Here is a 25,645-nt window from a genome sequence, read left to right on the forward strand (position 1 = left end):
CGGCAATAGCTGCAAGTGATGAATCCAGCTAGTACAGGTGGCGAAGAAGGAATTATTCTGTTGATATAGGAACTCATACAGCAGGAAAAGGAAACTGTCATAAATCACTTATCAATTGCATACATGACTAGTATGAGTGGATAGCTCCCAGATTGTAGAATATATCTATATAAAAAACCAAGTCCTTTCTTTTAGTGTTGCATGGTGATCAGCATTCATTTTACAAATTATGGACTTTACAACTGTGTTATAAATCACTCTTAATTTCCCAACGTTTCGATCTTCATATTAAGATCATCATCTGGAGCATATACAAATATACAGTACAAGCTGAGTTACATTACATACAGTAAGCTAGAGAAACAATGATTTGATCATAGTGAAAAAAAAAAATTACAAATTAATTATTTAGAAACTACATCAATCTAAATTCTATTTATGATAACATGAGCAAACATTCTTTCTTATAGATAGTTTTCTTTCAGTAACAATGATGTCCTATTTTTAGCATTACAATTGTTATTTTTGATTTAGGATCCTGGATTATCTACAGTCCTGTTTATAGTTATTCTTAGAGAGGAAGGTTCCATGGGTCGAATATGTGCTTTCCATATGTTTGGGATTTTTAAACAATCATTATCGTTCAGATTGGGGTGGTTGATAATAATCTCACAGGCTTCCTTAAATTTGCGTTCATACCATGTTTTGGTGTGATGTAAACAACTGGCACACTTCCAGTCAATTCTATATTTCTGATCAAGCCTTGAACACCTTACATAGAATTGACTGGAAAAGCACCAGTTGCTTACATCACACCAAAACACGGTATGAACGCAAAATTCAGGAAGCCTGTGAGATTATTATCAACCACCCCAATCTGAACGATAATGATTGTTTAAAAATCCCAAACATATGGAAGGCACATATTCGATCCATGGAACCTTCCTCTCTATGAGTAACTATAAACAGGACTGTAGATAATCCAGGATCCTAAATCAAAAATAACAATTGTAATGCTAAAAATAGGGCATCATTGTTACTGAAAGAAAACTATCTATAAGAAAGAATGTTTGCTCATGTTATCATAAATAGAATTTAGCTTGATGTAGTTTCTAAATAATTAATTTGTAATTTTTTTTTTCAATAGAGGTCATGCCAGTAGAATAACCTGTGATCAAATCATTGTTTCTCTAGCTTACTGTATGTAATGTAACTCAGCTTGTACTGTATATTTGTATATGCTCCAGATGATGATCGTAATATGAAGATTGAAATGTCGCGAATTAAAAGAGTTATTTATAATGCGGTTGTAAAGTCCATAATTTCTAAAATGAAAACCAAGTCCTTTGCAGAAAAACGGATAAAAGTTGGAAGAAGGCAGGAGCGATAAGAACTCACGTGCAACACTGTGACCACCTAGAGAGAGAGAGAGATATTAAGATAGCAACACCAAATTGCAATGATCGGACTGATGAAATAAGGTCCTGGACAGACAGAGCCTGAGGCAACAAATCCACGATGCCAAGACTTGATTTTGGATGTAGAACTATAGGGACAAGAAAATCAAGAAGACAAATAGCAGACTAATTGGACTTACTATTGACAATTTCCTGAAGGAAAATTATCAAGTAAGTTAATAATGATGCAAATTTTTCATGTAGTACTACCATGATGACCTGTATATCTCTAAAAGATACATAGTACAAATTTGATGATGATGAAATTTCTTGTCGAGTTTAATCTGCATAAAATAAGAATATTTGACATATAGTGTTATACCTTACACCTGATTTACTTCTTAAGTAAAACTGTATATATATTACAAGAATAGGAATTTTACTGTTAGCACCATCAAAATATTCCTATACCTTAATCATTACTAACACCTGATTTAGATTCTGTGGCAAACCCTGAAGAAAACATTGACTGATTCAGCCAGAGAGGCATGGTGAGATTGTCTGCAAGGAGAGAAAAATCAGAACCCCATGGTGGACACAGGAAGTTAAAGAGGCAGGGAAGGAAAAGAAGAATGCATATCAAAAGTTCCTGGCAAATAAGTCAGCTTGTGCTGACTTATTTGTCAGGAACTATTTCTTTTGTCTCTGTCACATTTCTGTCATCATCTTTGATTAAAGTCATCCTACCATAGTCATTTTTCCTGTTACTTGCTACATAATGAAAAAACTCCTTGGGATTTACTTTGTCCTTGTTAACTGATTTTCTCTCATAATCGATTTGGCTTTTCTTACTATATTAGTCACCCTTCTTGCTTGTACTGCATATTGCTCATGAGTATGTTGATCACCTTTTTCTTTATACTTCCTTTACAGTGTTTCTTTTTTTGTGGCTCTTGCTTTATATCCCTACTTAATCCCCATTTGGTTTATACTCCTGATCTTAGTGATGCATTTCTGATACTGCTTTTCTCAAATGATTTCTGACCACTTCTCATGCACTCTTGACATTCTTTCCTTGTAGCTTCTCCATCCATGGCACTGCTCCAAGATGCCTCCTCAGTCTGTCATAATTACCAGTTTTATAGGTCAATGTAAACCCTTTCTTGACTGAGAATTCTACATATTTAGCAACTTCCCAGAACAAGACTGCATGGTCACTCTCTCCATCTGAAAGCAGTGTATCTACCTTGGTTATGGATCCAGTGCTCTCAAACCCATGGTTCTCTCTATATAACATGTTTCATTTAATTATTCCGTAGCATCTGTATAGATTTCACTTCCATCTCAACTTTTCCCTATCCAATCTATGTCCCCCATAGTTGAAGTCTCCCATAATAATTGTTCTGTCTGTCCCCATTGTACTAATTTGCCAGTGCATGACATCTACATCTTTCTGTGGACCTCCTAGTGAATAGCAGCAACCAATAATATATTTTATCCTGTTGGTCTCCATCTCACACCAGACAATCACAAACAACCCCCCACCCCATCCAAGACCTAAATTTCTCTTTAATTTAAATTTTTGTTGTAGTTCTACAGCTAACATCAGCAGTTCCCCACCTCCTGTCTTTTTTCTTCTATCATCCCTGGAAATACAATACCAATTTGTATTCTATCCCTGTATCATTTTCAGTCAACCAGGACTCACTGATGCCTATAATTTTTGACCAAGTTGAACTGACCATTGCTAAAACACTCCTCTCCCTTATTTCCAGTAGTTTTGGCATTTGTGTACATGCATTTCAATATTCCCTTGGACTCACAATTACCTTTATAATTGCCATTATCGACCAATTCTAATCCGAAATCTGTGAAATTACATTCAGCATTGCATAATCATTTCTGTGCTCGCATTCATTTATCCCAGTGGTGTCCATACATATGCTTTATTGCATCCCCACCATTATCTTATTTCCCTGGTTTTGCACTTCCAAACTCTCACTAAATGACACTTTCTCCAAACAACTACTTCCAGAACCATTCGAATGTAGTCCATTGGGAATATGTAAGCCTTTTTATCCTCAAATTCACTCTATACATCTATAAACTTTCCACCATCCCTCCTGTAGAATATTCTCATTCACTGATTAGCAATCATAGCCCTTCTTCTTAACTTCTAAGTTAGCCCAAGAAGAAACATACGATGTTGTTTAGAGGTCTAATATTATTGATTATTTGACACCCCAGGGAGTCCATAGACTCATCGAGGAAGGGCACCTGCTCTACAACTCTGTCTCCATCAGCTCAATCCACCAACTGACCGCAACTACACCAACACCATCTACCGCCGACTACCACCACTGGTATTTCCACAGACAATCACAAACATCCATGCCCATGGCGGGATTCGAACCGACAGCCTTTTGGCTGGAGAGCAGATACGCTAACCACTTGGCCAGCCAGGCTGATGGTAAGGGAAAATCCCTTCTTGTGGGAATAAGACTGCATTTTGGTATAATTGAAGTTTGCCATGTTATAGCAATAACTTATACTTAGTTTTAGCAAAACTAAGAACAGTTATTAGTCTTGTATCCTTTTTTATATTTAAATTTATTTCAACATTTAATATTTCTGTATTATATTTCAGCCATTTTCATGCTTCTGTGTACAGCATCTGGTTCTTCATTTTCTGCATTATTATCATTTTTATGCAATTTTTTGACCCCATTATCAGTTATGTAACAAATAAAATAATCATAAAGTAACTAAATTTGTCAACTGGAAAAGTTTACCAACCATCCTTCCTTTCATGACTATTCAGGTGTGTTGTTTGGTCACTGTTCTTTTCATAATAAATATTTAGTACAGTCATACCCCGAAGTTACATGGTAGGTGGGACCAAATAAAAGCACGTAAGTCGAATTTGCGTAACTCGGGTATAATTTTGCATACAAACATACAAAATATTAGTTAATTGGGACCAAAGGTTTACAAAAACACCTATATTTTTTAAGAAATATAATCATAATTGTAGTTTTTTGTACATAAAAAAAAGAAAGTTATTTCGATGTCAATGGTTTCATAAAATCTAATAGATTCGTCTGATGGCATAATGTCTTTTTCTTGTCATGAAAAATTTCTTCATAGCAAGCTAATGATTTTTTTATTCCTTACCTTGTGGCTACAATTCATTCCTCGTTAGAATCTATGTCCTCCAAAATCTGTAAACCTTTCTTTTATGATTGTTCTTACTGTGGATTCCTGTAGATCAAACTTCTTTGCTTACTCACAAATTTTCATCCTGCCTTCAAAATCCTTAATAATGTTGAGTTTTGTTTCCAAAGTCAATGTTTTCCTTTTCTTGCTAGCTGTAGAAGAATCGGACTTGCTTCCTTTGGATGACATTATTATTTTTTATGTGATAAAATTTTTATCAAGAACATAACATTAAACAATCGCAAGTTTGTAAACTATAAAAATCGTGTATGAATGGAGACTGCGCAAAACACGTCAGTGCTTGTTCACAGTATGTGCGACACTGGCGAATGCGGCCGGCACCGGAAAGATACGACTAGTGGTGAGGCGGGATTGGAATACGTAAATATATGAAACCGCGTAACTCCGGATTCGTGTAAGTCGGTATGACTGTATACAAATTGACCTTAAATAATCCATTAGCTTAAATTTAGGGAGTTGGTATCAATTGAGCTATTTTATTTCTAATAAGCTTAGCTTTTGTTATGTTATGTAGATTTACATCAGTTTTATGAGCTGCATGAAACTTAGTTTCAGAAATCCTAGTTGTAATGCTTTTTTTATTTTTATTTTATTTATGTATTTTTTAAATTAAAAAAAAAATGTGTACTAGGTTTATTATTGTTCCTGAAATTAAAATTGTGTTATTTATTTTAGGTCTTTGTCTATCTATTTGCCCCTCTGATAGAGTTTATTAAACACTCAGATTTTATAATGAGCTTTCGTCTTGAAAATGGCCTCAAAATATGGGAATCACTTTGGAACTACCAACATCCAAATGTACCATGTTTTAATACTAAAGTTTATACAAAAAGTACATTAATGAAATCTCGAAGGAGTAAACAGAGCCATACAAAATTTGGTAATGTTTTTCTTGGAGGAGGTGTTGGTAAGTTTTCAGAATCTATAATTGTTAATAGTGTCAATTTTTTACTTAAAATTTGTTTGATAATCATTGCTCAGTATACATCTTTCTTTTAATTTTATTATTTTTCAGAGAAAATTACATTATCTCTGGAATTAAAATAATTTTATGCAAACTTAGGCATTCAGACTGCTGAGTAGTCTAGATATCAGTATATTCATATATTCAGTTATTTGCTAATTATAATAAGCTTATAGAAGTGAATTGCTCTCCCTGCACATAAAGGTATATGGTATAGAAATAACAGCCTTTGATTTGGTTATTAAATGAAATTCCTGCTATTGGAAAAATACCTTTTAATAATGGTGATACAAAATTCTTTAATCAAAAATCAATTACAAATTTGTAAGGGAGACTTATTGAGAAATTGGTTAAAATAATTTGCAGATGATGAGAAGCTTGGGAGGGTTATTAGTAATAGTGCTGATGTTTTGACTCTTCAAGAGGATTTGAATAGGCTGTTAGGGTGGGCAATGGCATGGGCATGTCAGTTTAATGCAATTAAATGTAAGGTTTTAAAATTTGGGATCCATAGAAGAAACATTTCATTCATTTGGTGGAGTTATACTGGAAGAAGTGCAGGAAGCAAGGAATCTTGGAGTGATTGTGGATATTTTTAAAGTTCTGGGGATACTTAGTTGAATGTTGTTATATACCTTGTAATGTGAATGACTATGAAATGTATAATCAAATTAGCCAAGCAAACAAGAAAAGGATGATTATTATGGGTGATTTTAACTATGACAATATAAACTGGGATGATGAGATGGCAACTGGAAGTAAAGAAAATGAGTTTTTGAGAGACAACCTCAGACAGCATGTAACGGAGGACATATGAGAATTGAGGGTTTTGGATTTGATCATCTCATCAGAGAATGTAATTATAAATGAGTTTTCAAATCACCCTCCATTTGGTGAAAGTGACCATGAAGTGATTACCTGGGTGGTTGCCAGCAGTGTGAGAACCTCTGCGGGAAAAGGGTATATGTGGAACTACAAGGCTGGTGATTATGAGGAGCTCAGGAGACAGCTTGCATGTCTCCTGAGATGAGGAGTTAACTGGAAAGGAGTTCAATGCAGCTAGGGGGATACACAAAAACTGTCTACTACAAGCAATGTCTAAATGTATTTCAAGGGTCAAAAAGTTAAATAAGGTAGATTTGACATGGATGAATGAAGAGATTAAGCATGCGATATAGAGAAAAAAGGCATTATGGAGGTAGCATAAGAGAAGTGGTAATAACAACCAATTCCATGAGGATTACAAAAACCAGGCAGGTAGGGTGACTTGGTTGGTAGGGATAGCAAAAGTGAAGTATGAGCAGCAGTTAGCTAATCAAGCCAAAACGAATCCTAGGGAGTTCTTTTGATATGTAGCCAGCAAAAAAAAAGAATGATTATGGAAAGATGACATTGATTGGAGAAAATGGTATAAGGACAACTACTGCAGAAGAAATAGTGGAGATACTTAATCAGCAGTTCATAAAGGTCTTTCATTCTTTTGAATGTGATATCATGGAGAGTTTGAGAGCCATTGATGATGGAGAGGAGAGACTAACTGTAAGTGAGCAAGAGGTGTATGGGGACTTGAGCAAACTTGATGTTAATAAGCTGTGGGACTTGATAATATATCACTACATATTCTGAAGGAATGTGCCATGGAGTTGACATATTTTTTTAATATGAGTCTTGCACTGGATCAAGTTCCAAAGGAGTGGAAAGAGGGCAAGATTGTGCCACTTCATAAGGGGTGATAGAACTCAAGCATCAACCTATAGGCCTATCTGTGTGTCAGGTGTTATAGTTAAGTTGTTGGAGAAGCTTGTGAGAATAATATCCTAGATATTATTGTAGGATCCAGAATTGGGTTGACAACAATGGTATTATCTTTCATGGACAGCATGGATTTGCTAAAGGGAGGTCATGTTTTAGTAATCTGCTTACTTATTACAATAAGGTGATGGCTTCCTTTAACAGAGGAGAGGGATATACAGTAGTATACTTACATTTCGCAAAGGCTTTTGATAAACTATCTCATGATAAGTTGATAGTCAAACTAGAGGGGATGAGATTGGATATTATATCAGTGCATTGGATGGAAGACTGGCTATCTGATAGGTATCCGCAAGTTGTGTATGGGGGAGCAGTATCCAGGAAGATAAAAACCAATAATGGTGTGCCTCAGGAGTCTGTTTTAGGGCCATCATTGTTTAACCTGTATGTTAATGATATTAGTGAAGATTTGGATAGGGATATTCAGTTGTTTGCAGATGATGCAAAGTTGGGACAAACTATGAAGAGTAGAGAAGATGTTGTGGCCTTACAAGAAGACTTGAATAAATTGAGCGAATGGGCATGGAAATGGAGATAGGAGTTCAATATTACAAAATGTAAAATTTTAAAATTTAGGAAGCAATGATTGGATGTAGAATTTATGCTTGGCAGGGATATATTGTTGGAGGTGGAGGAAATAAGTGATCTTTGGATGATAGTGGATAAGGATCTGAAATTTAGGGGACACCTTGCCAAAATTGTGAGAACAATCCAAAGAATTCTGGGAATGATGTGAATGATTGTTCCATTGTATAAGGATTTGATGAGGCCACACATGTACTAATGTGCACAGATTTGGTCACCTCATTTTCAAAAGGATGAAGAGATGTCAGAAAGGGTCCAGAGACGGCTAACTAAGGTAGTTTCTGATCTCTAGAATGTCGAATATGAAGAAAGTTTGAGAAAATGCAATTTACATAGTCTAGTGGATATGATAGAGATATGATAGAGATGTATAAGTTGTTAAGGGGCTGTTATGGGATCAGTGTTTGAGAGTTTTTACAGGAAATGGTGGGAGATCATTGGAAAACCAGAGGACATATCTAGAAGCTGTATAATTAGGGTGTGAGCAGGGGAGTGAGAAGAGAGTTTTTGCATGCAGAGTTGTGAATGATTGAAATGCCTTTCCTGAGAGTCTGGTGTCTGGAGAGAATTTAAGTGTGTTTAAGGCACGGTATGATGAGCTGTGTGTATGACAAAAGGACCTCCTAGATGAGTCTTTGACTACATGGAGGTCTTGGGATAATAATAATCTCAGAGAATTATAGCAATGTTGAGAACATTGCCCGTGAGAGATAAAAGTGTGCTGATTCCATTGTATAATGCTTTGATCAGACCATATCTGAATTTGTGTGCTCAGATCTGGTCACTGGGATTTGAATGGGATTAAGTAATCTTGGAGAGGGTGCAGAGATGGATAACAAATATGATGTCAGGACTATACAGTGTAGGTTATGAGGATCGACTGAGGGCATGCAGATTGCAGAGTTCTGTAGATAGAAGGCAAATGGGGGAATATGATTGAGATATTTAAGCTGTTGAACAAGGAAAGGAATAAGGACAAGAGGCCATCCCTGGAAGTTTCAGAAGGAGGTGTTGAGTAACAGGGTAAGAAGTAAGTAATTTGCATGGAGAGTGGTAGGAGCATGGAATGCATTGCCTTGAGAGGGTGATGATTTTGCAGACTGTGGATGATTTTAAATAGTGGTATGATAGACTTTGTGTTCACTAATTTTGACCACCCGTGATGAGTCTTGTGACTCCATGGGGGTTATGAAAATAATAATAATCTAACAGAAAATATTACAATGTCAGAACTAAAAGATACAATAAATAAGATAAAAAAAATAGGAAAACACCAGGAGAAAGAAATATAATCATAGAACTGTTCAAAAAGGCAGGTGACAAATTTAATGAAAGACTCATGAAATTTAATATGCTCTGAATCTCTGGAAAAACTCGAAACATTGTTAAAAAGTGCTGGTTATTCGAATTTATAAAAAAAGAAATCAAGAGGACTGCAATAGCCTCACGTGGAATTAGTCTGCTAATTGCGGAGTACAAAATATATGCAGGAATATTACCACTGTAGCGCAATTGGAAGAATTGCGGATCGTGCTCTTCGATTGGAAAAGACCTGGGTTTGATTCTCATTGTGATGAGAGGAATCCTTATATCGGCTTTTTCAGTTGAAGGTGAGTTAGCCGATTTCATATGTTGCTAGTAGGGTTTTTCTCCCAGAAACTCGGGTTTTTCATCCTGCATACAGAAAAATTGGCCTTCAGAATACATGCAGTTTACATGACAAAAAATACTGTTGTTGGTGATGATGGACGATAGATGGCATTGATGGTAGTGTCATAGTTGGAGAATTAATTAGTGCAGAGGATGAGATGTATTAACAAAGTAGAGTAGTGTGCTCTCCCATGATTAGTCCTTGGCCTCCCTGGATGTGTCACGTAATAATAATAATATTAAAAGAGAAACTAAAGAGTATTGTAGAGAACAGACCACTAGAAGAATAGAATGGATTACAAAAAAGCCCAGTCTTGTGTAGACTAAATTTTTACTCTCAAGTTATTAATCAAAAAGGAAAGAGAATTTAAAAAAAGTTAAGCATATTGCCTTCATTTATTATGAAAGAGCCTTTCATAAAATTAATAGACAAAAAATTGTTGAAAATATTAACTGATCTAAATATCTGATCTTTCAGTCTGTTCAAGAAATATACATAGGAAATAAAACAGCAGTCAAATTAGAACAAATATTAGAATGGAAACACATATCCAGAGGAGTATGGCAAGAATTTACCCTATCATCTCTACTTTTTAATATACGAGGTGTGGCTATTAAATAACGAGACTGGTTGCAAAAATGTGGTTTATTATTACAATTGTACAATTTAATTGTTATCCCCTTCAACATACTCCTCTATCTATACACCAGTGCATATGAATTTTCTATTGTTTGAAGCAGTGCTGCATGTCATCAGGTGTTATCTGCTTCAGTAGCTCTGCCATTTTCTCCTTTACCTCATCCACTGACTGAAAATGGGTGCCCTTCAATGCGGATTTCAACTTTGAAAAAGGTAAAAGTCACATGGAGCTAAGTCTGGAGAGTAAGGTGGATGGTCCAACACTGGGATCTTCTTATCAGCCAGATATTGCTTTACAGACAGTGTACTGTGGGCTGGAGTGTTGTCCTGATGGAGAATTCAAGTGTTGTTCTTCCACAGATCGGATGAGGTAAAGTGGATGAGGTAAAGTAGAAAACTGCAGTGCTACTGAAGCAGATAACACCTGATGGCTGCTTCTAACAATGGAAAATTCGTGTGCAATGGTGTATAGATAGAGGAGGGGAGTATGTTGAAGGGGATAACAATTAAGTTGTACAATTGTAATAATAAACCACATTTTTGCAATCTCGTTATTTGATTGCCACACCTCGTATATATATATATATATATATATATATATTTATAATTTTTATATTTAAGATTAAAATTTAACTGACTAGAACCCGAGAAAGTATAACACAAAGAAATAATAGAAATAATAACAGAAAGTATAATAAAAAGAAATAATAGAAATAATAACAGAAAGTATAATAAAAAGAAACAAAAATTTCTGTTTCTCTTTATTAAGCTAGAAAGTCCATGTTTTTTACCTTGTTATTTTTATAAGTCTTATGTTATTTCTTACTCACCTGAAGAAGTCAGAATACCGATGAAACTAGTCGTGATTTATTAAAAGTTTTTGTTATACTTTCTTGGGTTCTAGTCAGTTAAATTTTAATCTTATAAATGTATACATCCCGAGTCAATCCTAATTGCAATAATATATATGTATGTATATATATGTATGTATATATATATATATATATATATATATTAATGCAGTAAAGGAAGAGGTGTATAGAGGTACCATATCTCATAGTAGGAGAGTTACTATATATATATATATATATATAATTATAACAATCTAGAAACAGCATAACCCATTTGGTATGCAAATAAACCCAGAAATAAAGATAAATACAATAAATTGTATATGATTGTAATGAGTCCAGGTGGACAGGGAGATGTGTCACGGGGAGAGTAGATATTGAAAGTGGCAGTGAATCTGTGTGTGAAGATGGAGTATATTGTGATGTGGGCAGGGAAGTTGAGTCTGAGTGGATATATGTGGTAAGTGATGATAAAGGTGATTGGACAAGGACAAGTGTGGTGAGGAAATCACAACCAACAAGTGGCTTGGATATGACTGATTATAGACTTAAAAATGAATTATTGTGTTTGTTTACAAATGCCAGAAGTATCAGAAATAAGAGAAATGAAATGGTTTCTCTGATTGAGTTTATTCACCCCAAAATCATTGGATTAAGTGAAACATGGTTGAATGAAGATATTCTAACAGGAATAGAAATGGAAGGATACGCATTTTTCACGAGGATAGAAAGGACAAGAAAAAAAGGGGGGGGGAGTGCTGCATGATAGTAGGAAAATTATTTCCACATAAGGTAGACATGAAAGAGGGAAATAGTGGCAATGTGATGTAATGTGGAGGTTGACAGGAAGACATATTTAGTTGGATGTTGCTATAGGCCAGGGCATGTGGAGGTTGATGATGAAGAAATGCATAAACAACTTGGATTAGTGAACAAAGGAAGTGTAATTATTATGGGTGATTTTAATTATGCAGTATGGATTGGAAAGGAGAGATAGCATTTGGGAATAAGGAAAAGCCAGTAATGAGTTAAATAGTGATAGATAATAAAATATTAGGCTAAGTAAATACTTTCAAATACCTGGGATGTTACTTATTATTATTATTATTGTGTGACACCTCCAAGTAGTTCAAAGACTCATCTGGGGAGGACACCTACTCTACAAATCTCCATCTACTGCAGTGAACATCCACTACCATCATCACCTACACCAATCCCATCTACTGACCACCACAACCAGTAGTATTTTTGTCTATAAATTGTGTGTGTGTTCTCAAGGGTGATTTGGGTGTATGCACAATGAAAAACCTGAGTTTTCAAGAGAATCTACTGCAGTGAACATCCACTACCATCATCACCTACACCAATCCCATCTACTGACCACCACAACCAGTAGTATTTTTGTATATAAATTGTGTGTGTGTTCTCAAGGGTGATTTGGGTGTATGCACAATGAAAAACCTGAGTTTTCAAGAGAATCCTGCTACTTCTGTAAGATTTACTAAATCACCTTCAATTGAAAAAAAAAAAAAAAACATATAAAGATTCCTCCAAGAATCGAACTTAGCACTTTTCCAATTGAAGGGGGTGCAACATACTCTCATTCTTCTAATTGCATCATGGAGGCACCTTATCATATGAAGATAACAAGATAATATTTAAATATAAAATTTTGTTAAAGTAAATGACATGATAAATAATATATTTAAGCCATCCCTGGTACAGAAACCAATCAGAATCAGAGTTTATAACATTCTGTCTAAACAGGCTTTATTAAATCAAAGTGAAACATAGACCATAAAAAAAAAAGGAAGAATGAAAAATTGATTAACACTGTGGAGGTCGCGGTCGAAAAAATTGCAGTGTAGGTCACGTGTATCTGAGAGATGCATTTTACTAGTATGTGTTAAAATGCGATAAAGCTTTAAAAAAAAAAATGCAAATATAATACATGATGGTTTATTTATTTTCAGTTACAATCTAGAAATTATTGGACAAAGAAACAAAGAAAAAAAACAACACCTAAACCAATACTATACTGACATCGGAGTTCGCGGTATCTCTCAGATAAAATTTTCTGTCAAATATCACTTTCGCATTCGACTCTATCATTCTCATCATTGGACTCAAGTAACAAAATCACTGAATCTCTTCAACATCTGATGGATTATCCAATCGATATATTTTTCAAGCCATTTTCAATGATAAATAGAAAAAAAAACAACTAAACCAATGCTATACTGACATCGGAGGTCGCAGTATCTCTCGGATACCATTTACTATGAAATATCACATACCTTTACATAACACATGTTAAATCAAAAAAACTGACCACATAAACAGTGGAATATCACTCGTAATATATGCATGCACAGCTACGCATGACCTCCAAGCTATACACTGGATATGTGTAAGATTATTTATAGACCTCTGCAGCATTAACAGCCAAAATGAAATTTCTGAGAAAAACAGCTAAATATACCAAGTGGGTCTATAAAACAAAGAAAGAAAATTTACAATCTGTAACTTTATCCACACTAACTTTAATGAAAGAATATATATTTCGTACTGAAAATAACAGAACATCATCAGTGAAACAAGCAAATCAAAGAAACAGGAATACAAAGGTACATACAATAATTGGTTTATTTACCAGTTAAAAACGACTACCTTGAGCAAATGTAAAAGGGCTTCACAACTTTCTTTGTAAAGGTGTTCATATTTATTATTATTATTATTGCACCCTCCATGGAGTCGGCAGACTCATTGTAGGAGTTCATTTGACTGACATCATATTTTCCATACCAAATCTTAAAATCCTTACCCCTCCTTGTGTTAACAACTTATTCTGGTAATGCGTTCCATTCACTGACAATTCTCCATGTAAAAAATCTACTCTTACACCCCCCCCCCCCCCACCACATTCTTAAATAACATCCAGGGATGTTCACTGGTTTTCCCCCTCTTGCATTCTACCTTTTTTTATAATCACATCTGGATTAATCTGATAAAATCTCACTATCTTAAATGCCTCTATCATATCCCCTCTATACCTCCTATTCACCAAAACTCTGCAATCCACATTTCTTCAACCTCTCTTCATAGCCAGCATTGTAAAGTCCTGATATTGTCCCAGGACCCTCTCCAATTTTTCCACCTCACACTGAAAACCAGGTGACCAAATTTGAGCACAGTGGTCCAAGCGTTACCTGACCAGTACTTTCTTCAGGTAGAACCAATTCCTTATCCCTACATGTAAGAATCCTTCTTATCATAGCAGCACTATGATGTGCAGTCTTTGCAACACTTGCAATATGCCCACTAAACTTCAGTCTGTTGTGAACCATCACTCCTCAGTTTCGAATCTCATCCACTTCCTACAGTACAGCACTTGATATAGTAATAGTACACATTCTTATATATCTACATTCCAAAATGCAACACCTTTGCGCTTATTAATATTTAAACTACAACTCCACTACTTTGTCCAAGTCAAAAGTCTATTCAAATCTTCCTGAAAAGAATTAACATTGCATTCCTACTTATGATTCTCCCCAACTTTGCATCATCAGCCAACTACTGAAGATCACCCAGTCAGTCCACATGACATATCATTTATAAACAGGTTAAACAGCAGGTGTCCAAGAACAGAACCCAGGGGCATGCCACTGGTTACCCACCTTTTGTGAGACACTGATCCATCATACACAACTTGTTGCTATCATGCAGAGAGCCAATCTCTAATCCATCTAACAAATATACTATCTCTTTCCATCCTCTGTGGCTTGTACACCAAGTCTTTATGTGGTAATCTATCAAACACTTTTGCAAATTTCAAGAATATCACTGTATACGGTTCTCCTTATCTGTCACACCCATTACCTGATTGTAAATTCAGTTTCAGATATTCAACATAATATTAATGTTCACCAATTATTTTTTCAACAGAAAAGCATGTCTGCCCAAAGTATGTCAATTACGTTCACAAGAAATCTGATAAACCAGCTAACAATATAGGCAACAGTTTGTCTTTTGTAGATGGTATCAGATGATAAATTTTGGATAAGATGAAATGATTAGAAGCCCACTGCAATAATATAGAACAGCATTATGTAGAGCATAAAACTAGGGAGGTGTACAAAATGATTAGAACCATTAATAGAAGGTGGCAACCAAAACTGACCACAATTAAAGATGAAAAAGGCAAAGTATTGATGAGTAAAGATAAAATTGTACAGTGGTGGACAAGATACTGTAGTGAGTTATATGAAGTAAAACTAGATTTAGATAGCGTTGGCAATCTGACTGAAGAATTAAAGCAGATATCACCACCGTGTGATATCTGCTTTAATTATCACCACAATCTGAGGGAATTATAATTTACAGTGACTCAAGATCAGCTATGGAGGCAATCAAAAATGGCAATACCAAGCTCACACAAGACACCCATTAATTCTTAAATCAACTAAATTGTTTAGGAAAAAGTTGCATTTTACAATGGATTCCTGCTCATGTAGGCATTGATTACAATGAAGCAGCTGATAAATTAGCAAAAGAGGCCAGAAAACTCAACCAAGAAACTCATGATAACTCTTGCTGATGCTAACACGCTAACAAAATCTAAACTAATTCCACTGAAATCGGTGATGCAACATCAAATTCCCGAAATCAATGCTGACAGAAAGACCTCCACCACGATAGCAAGACTATGAACAGGACATTATAGAGGAATGAAGATCAATACAGATGATACGAGAACATACAGAAACTGCAACAACTGCTACAATACTGAACTGACACCCACTCACATCTTTACCTGCCCAACAATTACAGCAGCCTTGCAAGAAATAGATCCTAATCCTGAACAACAGCTCTATACAAACAAAATCATCGACATAGCCAAAGCAGTTCAAGGAGCATGTGGAAACATCTAAAACTCTTCAAAGGACAAGACAACAACAACATCACCACCATGTAATGAGTACGATATGGACATTGTAAGAGGAGAGGTATAAAAGCAATAGGATGGCTAAAATACAACAAGAGTCCCGGCAATGATAACATCACTGGAGAAATGATTAAATATGGTGGCGAAAGTATGATTACAGAAATGCCAGAGGAGTGGGTGAAATCGATATTAGTGACATTATACAAGAAAGAAGATAGGCTGGAATGTAAAAATTATAGAATAATTGCCTTGTAAGGTGATGATGATATTGATAGAAAGATTGAGAACACAATTGGAAACATACCTTGCAGACGAGCAAGCAGGATTTAAGAAAGACAGAACTACAATTCAACAGATTTTGACAATGTGGTTAATAGCAGAGAAAGCTAGGAGAAAAAACAAAAACATGCTTTGTTGATTTTCAGAAGAGGCATTTGACAATATAGACCAGAAAGTGACATTAGCAGTGCTAGAATCCTAAGGAATTGACATAAAATTAATAGCTATATTAAAAGATGTTTATAAGAATGCAGTTGCAGCAGTTAGAATAGGTGATGATTTGGGAAAATGGTTTAAAACAAGCAGAGCTACTACTACCCAGGGGGATCCAATATCACCAAGCATTTTTGTTGCATATTTAGAAAGAGCAATGGATAAAATGAAGGAAGATACAAAAGGAATATCGGTGCATGGGATAAGAATTAACAATCTGAGATTTGCAGATGACATTGAAGAAGGTGAAAGAGACTTAAAAAAAAAATTGAAACTGTTAAAAGAGGAAAGGAAAAGATTTTGGACTTGTTATGAACTTGGAAAAGACAAAGACAATGGCATTTGGTGAGAACATTAAACAAAAGATACAAGTGGATGGAATTGATATAGAAAATGTAGAACAATTCACATATTTGGGAAGTAAAATGACATGATTTGGACTGTTAAAAAGAAGAAATAAAGATCAGGCTTGCAAAGGGAAGAACAAATCTGAAGGTCATGGATAAGATCTGGAAAAGTAAAGTGATCAGCCTGCAAACAAAACTAAGAGTACAGGAAACATGCATCTTTAGTGGTGTACTGTATGGATCTGAAACGTGGGTAATTAATAAGGAATTAAGTAAAAAAAATTTTCACATTGGAAAGAACTTGTTACAGGAAGATTCTAAGAATCTGATGAGTACAAAAAGTCACAAATGAAGAGCTCTATTGGAAGATACAGCCAAAGGAGAATCTAATGCAGAAGATTATAAAACAGAAGCTGCAATTATTTGGACACATCTGCAGAACGAGTGAGAATCAGAAGATGAAGACATTCATATTTGGTATTATTATTATTATTATCATCCAGGCCTCCATGGAGTCAAAAGACTCATCATGGAGGCCTGGATGATACAAGGTCCTTCCTAAGAAACACAAAGCGTATCAAGCCTTATCGAGGGGAAGTCTACCCTAAGAAACACAAAGTCTATCATACCACTCCTTAAACTGATTGACTGTTCTCGCTCTCACCATTCCATGTTTCAACTACCCTCCATGCAAAGAAACCACTCCTCACCCTCTTCCTCATGGTTTCCTTTCGTAACTTCCAGCGATGGCCTCTTGTCATCACTCCTTTCCCGCTGTTCAACCAAGCGAAAGAACTCCCCAGTGTCAAGCCTATAACCACCTTTCAACAGTTTAAAAGTCTCAATCATATCTCATCTCCTTCTTCAATCCAACAAACTCTGCAGTACACATTCCCACAGCCGATCCTCATAACGAACATTGTACAGTCCTGAAACCATCTTTGTTATCTGTCTTTGTACCCTTTCCACAGTTAATTTATCCACCTTCAAATCCTGGGGACCAAATCTGAGAACAATAGTCTAAGTGTGGTCTGATTAGAGTCTTATACAACAGAATGATAACCCTTTTATTTCTGCACGTCGGTGTCCTTCTCAGTATTGCAGCAATCCTCTGTGTTACCTTCACCACCTTTGCAATATGTCCCCTAAATTTCAGGTTTCTATCTATAATCAACCCCAGATCTCTTGTGTCACCTATTTCTTCCAGTATAACTCCTCCCATAGAGTATGCTGCATTAAACCAAAACCCCCATTCATTTGCTATCTAGCTTATTCAGATCCTCTTGCAGGGCTATCATATCTGCACTATTCCTAATAATCCTTCCCAGCATCACATCATCCGGAAATAACTGAATATCCCCTTGCAATCCACTGAGAGTGTCACTGATATAAAGGTTAAACAATATAGGTCCCAGTACTGAGCCCTGTGGGACCCCACTTGTAACCCTCTGCCTCCTTGAAACTGCCCCATCATATGCAACTCTCTGATACCTATCGGACAGCTAATCCTGAATCCAGTTGACCAATCTGACATCCAGACCCATGTGCTGCAACTTGAATATCAGCCTATCATGTGGCACCCTGTCAGATGCCTTCGCGAAGTCTAAGAAAATTGCAGTATATGCCTTTCCCTCATCTAATGTTCTTGTAACTTTATTATAAAAGGCTAGCATATTGCTAAAACAAGAGCACCCCTTCACAAACCCATGTTGACTCTCACAGATAACATTACCCTCATCTGCCCAATGTTGTATACAGTACCTCACTACTTTCTCGAAGATCTTAACAACTACTGATGACACACAAACTGGTCTATAATTAGACACTTCCAGTCTGCTACTGCCCTTTTATTCAATGGCGCTATCTTACCTTCCTTCCATTCCATGGGCACCTTTCCTGCAGCCAGACTTTCATTGAACTGACAGTGCCTTTTATTCAAAGGCACTGTCTGTTCCCTAGCACATTCTCTCAAAACTCGTGGTGAAATACCATCCAGTCCCACAGCTTTACTGACATCCAGGCTACTCAGTATCTGAAACACACTCCCCTCCTGTACCTCCAGACCTCGAACCAGTCTTATCCCTCTAGCATTAAAACTGACTCCTCTAGGATGAAATACTCCAATAAAGTGTTCATTGAACAATTCCACTATGTCCTCTGCATCAGTCACTCTATTCCCATTTTTATCCCACAATATCATTCTTCCACAGTCATTTCTCCTCCTACTGGCCACATAGCTAAAAAATTCCCTAGGATTTTCTTTGGATCTTAGGGCCAATCTCCTCTCATATTCCAGTTTCGCCTTCCTTACTATACTAGTCACTCTTCTGGCCTGTGTCTTATATTCTTCATGCATCTTCTCTTCCACCTGTCTCCTTATATCTCTTCCATAGCCTCTTTTTGCACATGCAATTCCTGTTTAATATTGTTTGTCATCCACTTAACTCCAAATTGTGTCCTCTTCTTCACTCATGGTATATAACTTACTATTGCTGCCAAATATTCTTTCGCAATTTCCCACGCACTAATGATATCTCGGCCTTCCAATTCCTCCCTCCACGCAATTTCCACAAGTTGACGTCTTAGACTGTTATAATCACCTGCCTTATAATTCCACATATGTTCCCATCCCTTTGATACTCCTGGATGTCTATTAATTTTCCAAGTCAAAACCATATGGTCACTCTCTCCAACTGGTGGGAGAGATGTCATCTCAGTTTATTATCAACTCTTCTGATGCTATAACCAAATCCAAAACTCTTGAACCTCTTGTTCCCTCTATTACATGTTGCCTAAGACATTTGTCCCTCAAGAATTGTAGAAATTCCATTCCCTTATTGCTACATGCATCTTCTTCTCCCCAATTGATACTACTGTAGTTAAAATATCCTGTCTTGCCCACCTCTACCTCACACCATATGCTTTCAAAATGATTAGTGTCACTGCTTTCCAAAGCCTTTAGAGGACATAGGTTGCCACTTATCAAAAAAAATGTCAGGAGACGAATTCGAACCCACTCCCACATTCGTGGACTACAATTCACAGTCGTGCTATGCATAAGGCTCTACACCTTGAGTCTGGCGCCTTAGACCGCTCGGCTATCCTGACAACAATGTCAGGATGTATTATGGATGGTGTGAACAGAAGAGGTAGACCATACAGAGAATTGGTAGATGACATAAATGATTGGTGTGGAATGGGTGTACAAAAACTGTGACACTGTGCACTGGACAAAGAAAGATGGAAGAAGATAGTGAAGGATGCATCAGACACCAACAGCCAGTGAGCCCATGGTTCGTGTTGATGATGATGATCAGATAAGAAATTTTGTGAATAAGAAAATGTGTGAATAAGGTGATACTTCTCAGAATGCTACCTATAAGTTCAGAGATATTAGAAATATATGGGATTGGAACTTCTTATTAGCATCTTCTTAAAAGTGCTGATAAACACCAAATTCCAAAATCTTATACTTTGCAACATTGAACTGATATTTCCACTTACCTGCCCAATTATGCAATGTATTCAAGTCCTCCGTAAGGCCATAACATCTGCTTAAGGCTGCATTGCTCTTCCCAATTTTGCATCATCTGCAAACAGCTACATATCACTAGTTAAAACCATCCCAATATCATTAACATACAAATCGAACAACAATGGTCCCGAAACTGGCCACTGCAATACACCACTAGTAATCATCCTCCTTTGGGATGATGCACCTCTGTATACAATTTTCTGATACCTATCTGACGGCCAGTCACTTATTTAACTCAGAAGTCTGTTATCTAATCCCATCTGTTTCAATTTATCTAACAGCTTGTCGTGTGGCAAACTATTAAAAGCTTTAGCACAATACAAGAATACCACTGTATATGCATCTCCCTTGTCCAAGGTATTTGTTACCTTCTTATAGTACATAAATATCAGTAAAGCTGTGGGACTGGATGGTATTTCACCACGGGTTTTGAGAGCATGTGCTAGGGAACTGACAGTGCCTTTGACCTGGTTTTTCAATAAAAGTCTGGCTGCAGGAAAGGCCCAGGGAAGGAAGGAAGGTAAGATAGTGTCATTGCATAAGGGTGGTAACAGACTGGAAGTGTCTAATTATAGGCCAGTCTGTGTGTCATCAGTAGTTGTTAAGATCTTGTAGAAATTAGTGAGGGACCGTATACAGCATTGGGCAGATGAGGGTAATGTTATCTGTGAGAGTCAACATGGATTTGTGAAAGGGTGCTCTTGTTTTAGCAATATGCTAGCCTTTTATAATAAAGTTACAAGAACATTAGATGAGGGAAAGGCATATACTGCAATTTTCTTAGACTTAGCGAAGGCATTTGACAGGGTGCCACATGATAAGCAGATATTTAAGTTTGCAGCACATGGGTCTGGATGTCAGATTGGTCAACTGGATTCAGGATTGGCTGTCTGATAGGTATCAGAGAGTTGTGTATGGTGGGGCAGTTTCAAGGAGGCAGATGGTTACAAGTGGGGTCCTACAGGGCTCAGTACTGGGACCTATATTGTTTAACCTTTATATCAATGACATTGCAAGGGGATATTCAGTTGTTTGCGGATGATGCGAAGCTGGGAAGGATTATTAGTAATAGTGCAGATGTGGTAGCCCTGCAAGAGGATTTGAATAAGCTAGTTGTGAAATGAAAGGAAAGCTGTATGAGATGGTGGTGAGGCCGGCGATGCTCCATGGCGCTGAGACGTGGCCTATAACAAACGCACAGGAGAGGAAGATGGAGGTAGCAGAGATGCGGATGTTGAGATGGATGAGTGGTGTGACAAAGAAGGACAGGATAAGGAATGACTACATCAGAGTGACCGTCAAGGTGTGGCCGATCGGTAAGAAGGTACAAGAAAGCAGGCTGAGGTGGTTCGGTCATGTAGAGAGGAGTGAGGAGAATGTTGGTGAATGAGTGGATCATATGTAGGTGGAGGGAAGGAGGAAAAGAGGCAGGCCCAAACTCAGATGGAGGGATATGGTGACAGAAGATCTTAGGGAGAAAGGATGGAGTCTGGAAGATGCCCTGGACTGGAGAATTTGGAAGAAGATGATTAAAGATGGTAACGCCGACCCCGTTTAACACGGGATAAGGCATAGCAAAAGAAGAAGAAGAAGATTGCAAAGGTAGTGAAGGTAACACAGAGGATTGCTGCAATAATGAGAAGGACACTGGCCTGCAGAGATAAAAGGGTTATCATTCCATTGTATAAGACTCTGATCAGACCACACTTAGACTATTGGTCTCAGATCTGGTCCCCAGGATTTGAAGAGGATAAATTAACTGTGGAAAGGGTACACAGGCAGATAACCAAGATGGGTTCAGGACTGTACAATGTTAGTTATGAGGATCGGCTGAAGGAATGTGGATTGCAGAGTTTGATGGATAGGAGGAGGAGATGTGGTATGATTGAGACTTTTAAACTGTTGAGAGGTGGTTACAGGGTTGAAACTGGGGAGTTCTTTCACTTGGTTGAACAGCGGGAAGGAGTCATGACAAGGACCATCCCTGGAAGTTATGAAAGGAAACTGTGAGAAAGAGGGCGAGGAGTAGTTTCTTTGCATGGAGGGTGGTTGAATCATTGAATGCATTGCCTGATAGAGTGGTGGGAGCGAGAACGGTCAATATGTTTAAGGAGTGGTATGATGTGCTTTGTGTTTCCTCCCTCGATGAGTCTTGACAGACTTGTGTTTCTTAGAAAGGACCTCCCACGATGAGTCTTTTGACTTCATGGAGGCCTGAATTATAAGAATAATAATAATTAGCAAGTTAGTAAAACATGATCTCTGTTTAACAAACCTATGCTGATAACCACAGAGGATACTGCTGTTATCAACCAATTTCTGTATCCTACTTCTCAACAATCTCTCTAGTACCTTCACCACAACTCCATACATAGAGGTTGGCTTACAATTTGAACCCACAGTCTTATCATGCCTTTATGCAGCGGAACAATTTTTCCTTCTTTCCACTCCCTTGGATATCCTGTGCTGTTGCAAGACTCTTATTAAAAACAGGCATGCCAATTCCCTGGAACATTCCATTAAGACATGTGGTGATATGTCATCAAATCCTATCACCTTATTGACATGAAGGTTATTTATTTCCTCAAATACCTTCTGCTCACTCATGATTAAGTCATCCTCTCCTGCTCACTCGTGATTAAGTTATTCTCTCCTGTGTTCTCTACACTTAAGTTGCTCATGATTCCACTCTTATCAGGATGAAATACCTGTATAAATTGATCACTGAATACCTCAACAATATCTTCTACAGCAGTTACCCTTCTACCATTTTTTTCATCCAATAACATCATCTTACCATGATCATTCTTTCTTCTAATTGCCAACATATCTTAAAACACTCTAGGTTTTTTTTTTTTTTTGCCTGATGTGCCAATTTCTGCTCATATAGCACACTTTTGTTTTCCTTACTAACTCAGTCACTCTCCTTGAATCCCCTTTATACTCTTAACATAACTGATTATTATTATTATTATTCATCTTGTACTGCCTCCAAAATACTTTCTTCTTCCAGATTTCATGCTTAAGTCATTCATCCATATTACACCTACCCACCTACTTTATTCAGCCTTTGGCCTTCTTGGAATACATTCACACATTGTTGCTGTTATGCATTTCTTTGTCAGTTCCCAAGTAGCATATATTTCCTTACTGCTCAACTCCTCTTTCCATGCTATAGCTCTAAGCTGTCTTCTAAGCTTATCATAATCACCAGCCTTGTAATTCCACAAATATCCTTTCCTTACTTTCCTTACTAATTTTTCTCACTAACTGGATTAAATTGGAAAACCCCACTCACCATTACATCCTCTGAAGAAATGATCAGATCTAAAACTCTCGATCCTCGCATGCCCTCCTTTACATTCTCTCTGGATAAGTATCTGGATACTTATCTTTTCCTTATTCCCCAATGGTATCTCTCAATTCCAATCTATACCCTATAATTAAAATCACCCATGATCATCCTTCATTTGTTCACTAATCCAAGTTGTTTATATATTTCTTCATTAGCACTCTCCTCATTCCCTGGCCTATAGCAACATCCAACTAAATATGTCTTTCTGTCAACCTCCATGTTACACCACACTGCTTTATAACCATTTAATCTTTAGAGGTACCTGTGGCATAATAAATTAATAACTTAACATGTATAAAACCAACAGTAATAATTTTAATGAATTAAAAGTACAGATATTTCGTACTGAAAGTAACAGTACATTATCAGTACATCATTGTATTCCATTTATTTAACTGTTTATTCTACACTGATGATGCACTGTTACTTTCAGTACAAAATATTTGTACTTTTAATTCATTAAAGTTATTACTGTTGGTTTTATACATGTTAAGTTATTAACTTATAACCATTGCCACTATTTCCCACTTTCATGTCTACCAGTGGCGGCCGGTGAAAATTTTAAGTGGGGACTGCATATACAAAATAAAAAAATTTTTTTTTCCCCCCTAATCAGTGACCAATTTATTAATAAATAAATTTATCTCTTAAAAATTGCTTTATTAAAAATATAAAAATATTTCACCCTCGCCACAAACGAACACCAATAATAAAAGTTTTGTATCTCACAGAAATAATGTGCACATGCATACAATTTATCCGTAGCGACACTGCTCAAACAAGCAGTGTCGGATTCACTTGTTACATGCAATGACAAGCGCAAACGAATATTGGCTAGTCGAGCTGCAATTGGCTGTATGCGATAATTCCGACACTGCATTAGATCGCAGTGCATTTGTTTTGCAATCTAAAGCGTTAATCGAAAAATTCCAATTATTAACTATTCAATCAGTGTCGAAACATAAGCTGTAACCTTTAACATGTTGTATTGCATTTATATAATGTTGTAAGCATTGTTATTATTTATAAACACAGACAAAATTTAATTTTTTCATTTTTTCCTTGGGGTGCTGCAGTGTCGCAGTGCTTATGTACGAGCTACCACTGATGTCTACCTTATGTGGACATAATTTTCCTAATGTCATCAGCAGCACTCCCCCTTTCTTCTTGTCCTTTCTATCCTCGTGAAAAATACTGTATCCTTCCATTTCTGTTCTAGGATTTCATCTTCATTCCTTAGTATCTGGTATTCAGTGGGATGAAATATTCAGTATCTAGTGGGTTGGGTTAACGGACAATTCATCGCGTGCGGACAATTCATCATGGAGAGAAGTCATCGAGAGGAAAATTTATTACAGGGAAAATTTGTTGAGTGGAAAATTTATCACAGGGAAAATTCATCTCGGGAGAAAATTCATCGAGAGGAAAACTTATTGCTGGGAAAATTCATTGTGGAAAAAATTCACTGAAAGCATTATTTGCTAGAAAATTGAAATAATATTGCATTGATACTGATATATGAGAAGTAAATGCAATGCAATGCAAGATAAATGTCACAAAAGATAATTTTTTATGTATTTATGTATTACAGCAATCCCTCAATTAATGCGTCCTGATTAGTGCACCTCTAAAATTCATAATTTTTAAAATTAATAATCTTTAAAATTTAAAAATAAATGTTAAAGATTTTAAAAATTTTTGAGCTATACAAAAATCACTCACAGGATGAAATAATTTAGTTACCGATTTGAAACATTTTACAAAGTTATTTTTTAATAGCATACTACACTATTTCATGTACACTATGTTCCAAATTTACGGCCATAGCATTT

General features: G+C 36.5%; 1 protein-coding gene across 4 annotated transcripts in view; it reads left to right on the forward strand.

Annotated features, from left to right (window-relative positions):
• Positions 1-25,645, forward strand: part of unc80 (unc80, NALCN channel complex subunit) — a 1,852,146-nt gene that overhangs the window by 198,698 nt on the left and 1,627,803 nt on the right. For all 4 annotated transcript variants that reach the window (XM_090404461.1, XM_090404464.1, XM_090404465.1 and 1 more), the window contains one exon: positions 5,310-5,541. In XM_090404461.1, coding sequence (XP_090260587.1) covers positions 5,310-5,541 — 232 coding nt within the window. The remainder of the gene's footprint in view (positions 1-5,309; positions 5,542-25,645) is intronic.

This window comes from Typopeltis vanoorti, chromosome 14, assembly GCF_054136105.1.
Source record: "Typopeltis vanoorti isolate ZY-2024b chromosome 14, IOZ_Tvanoo_1.0, whole genome shotgun sequence".
NCBI classification, from domain to species: Eukaryota; Metazoa; Arthropoda; class Arachnida; order Uropygi; family Thelyphonidae; genus Typopeltis; species Typopeltis vanoorti.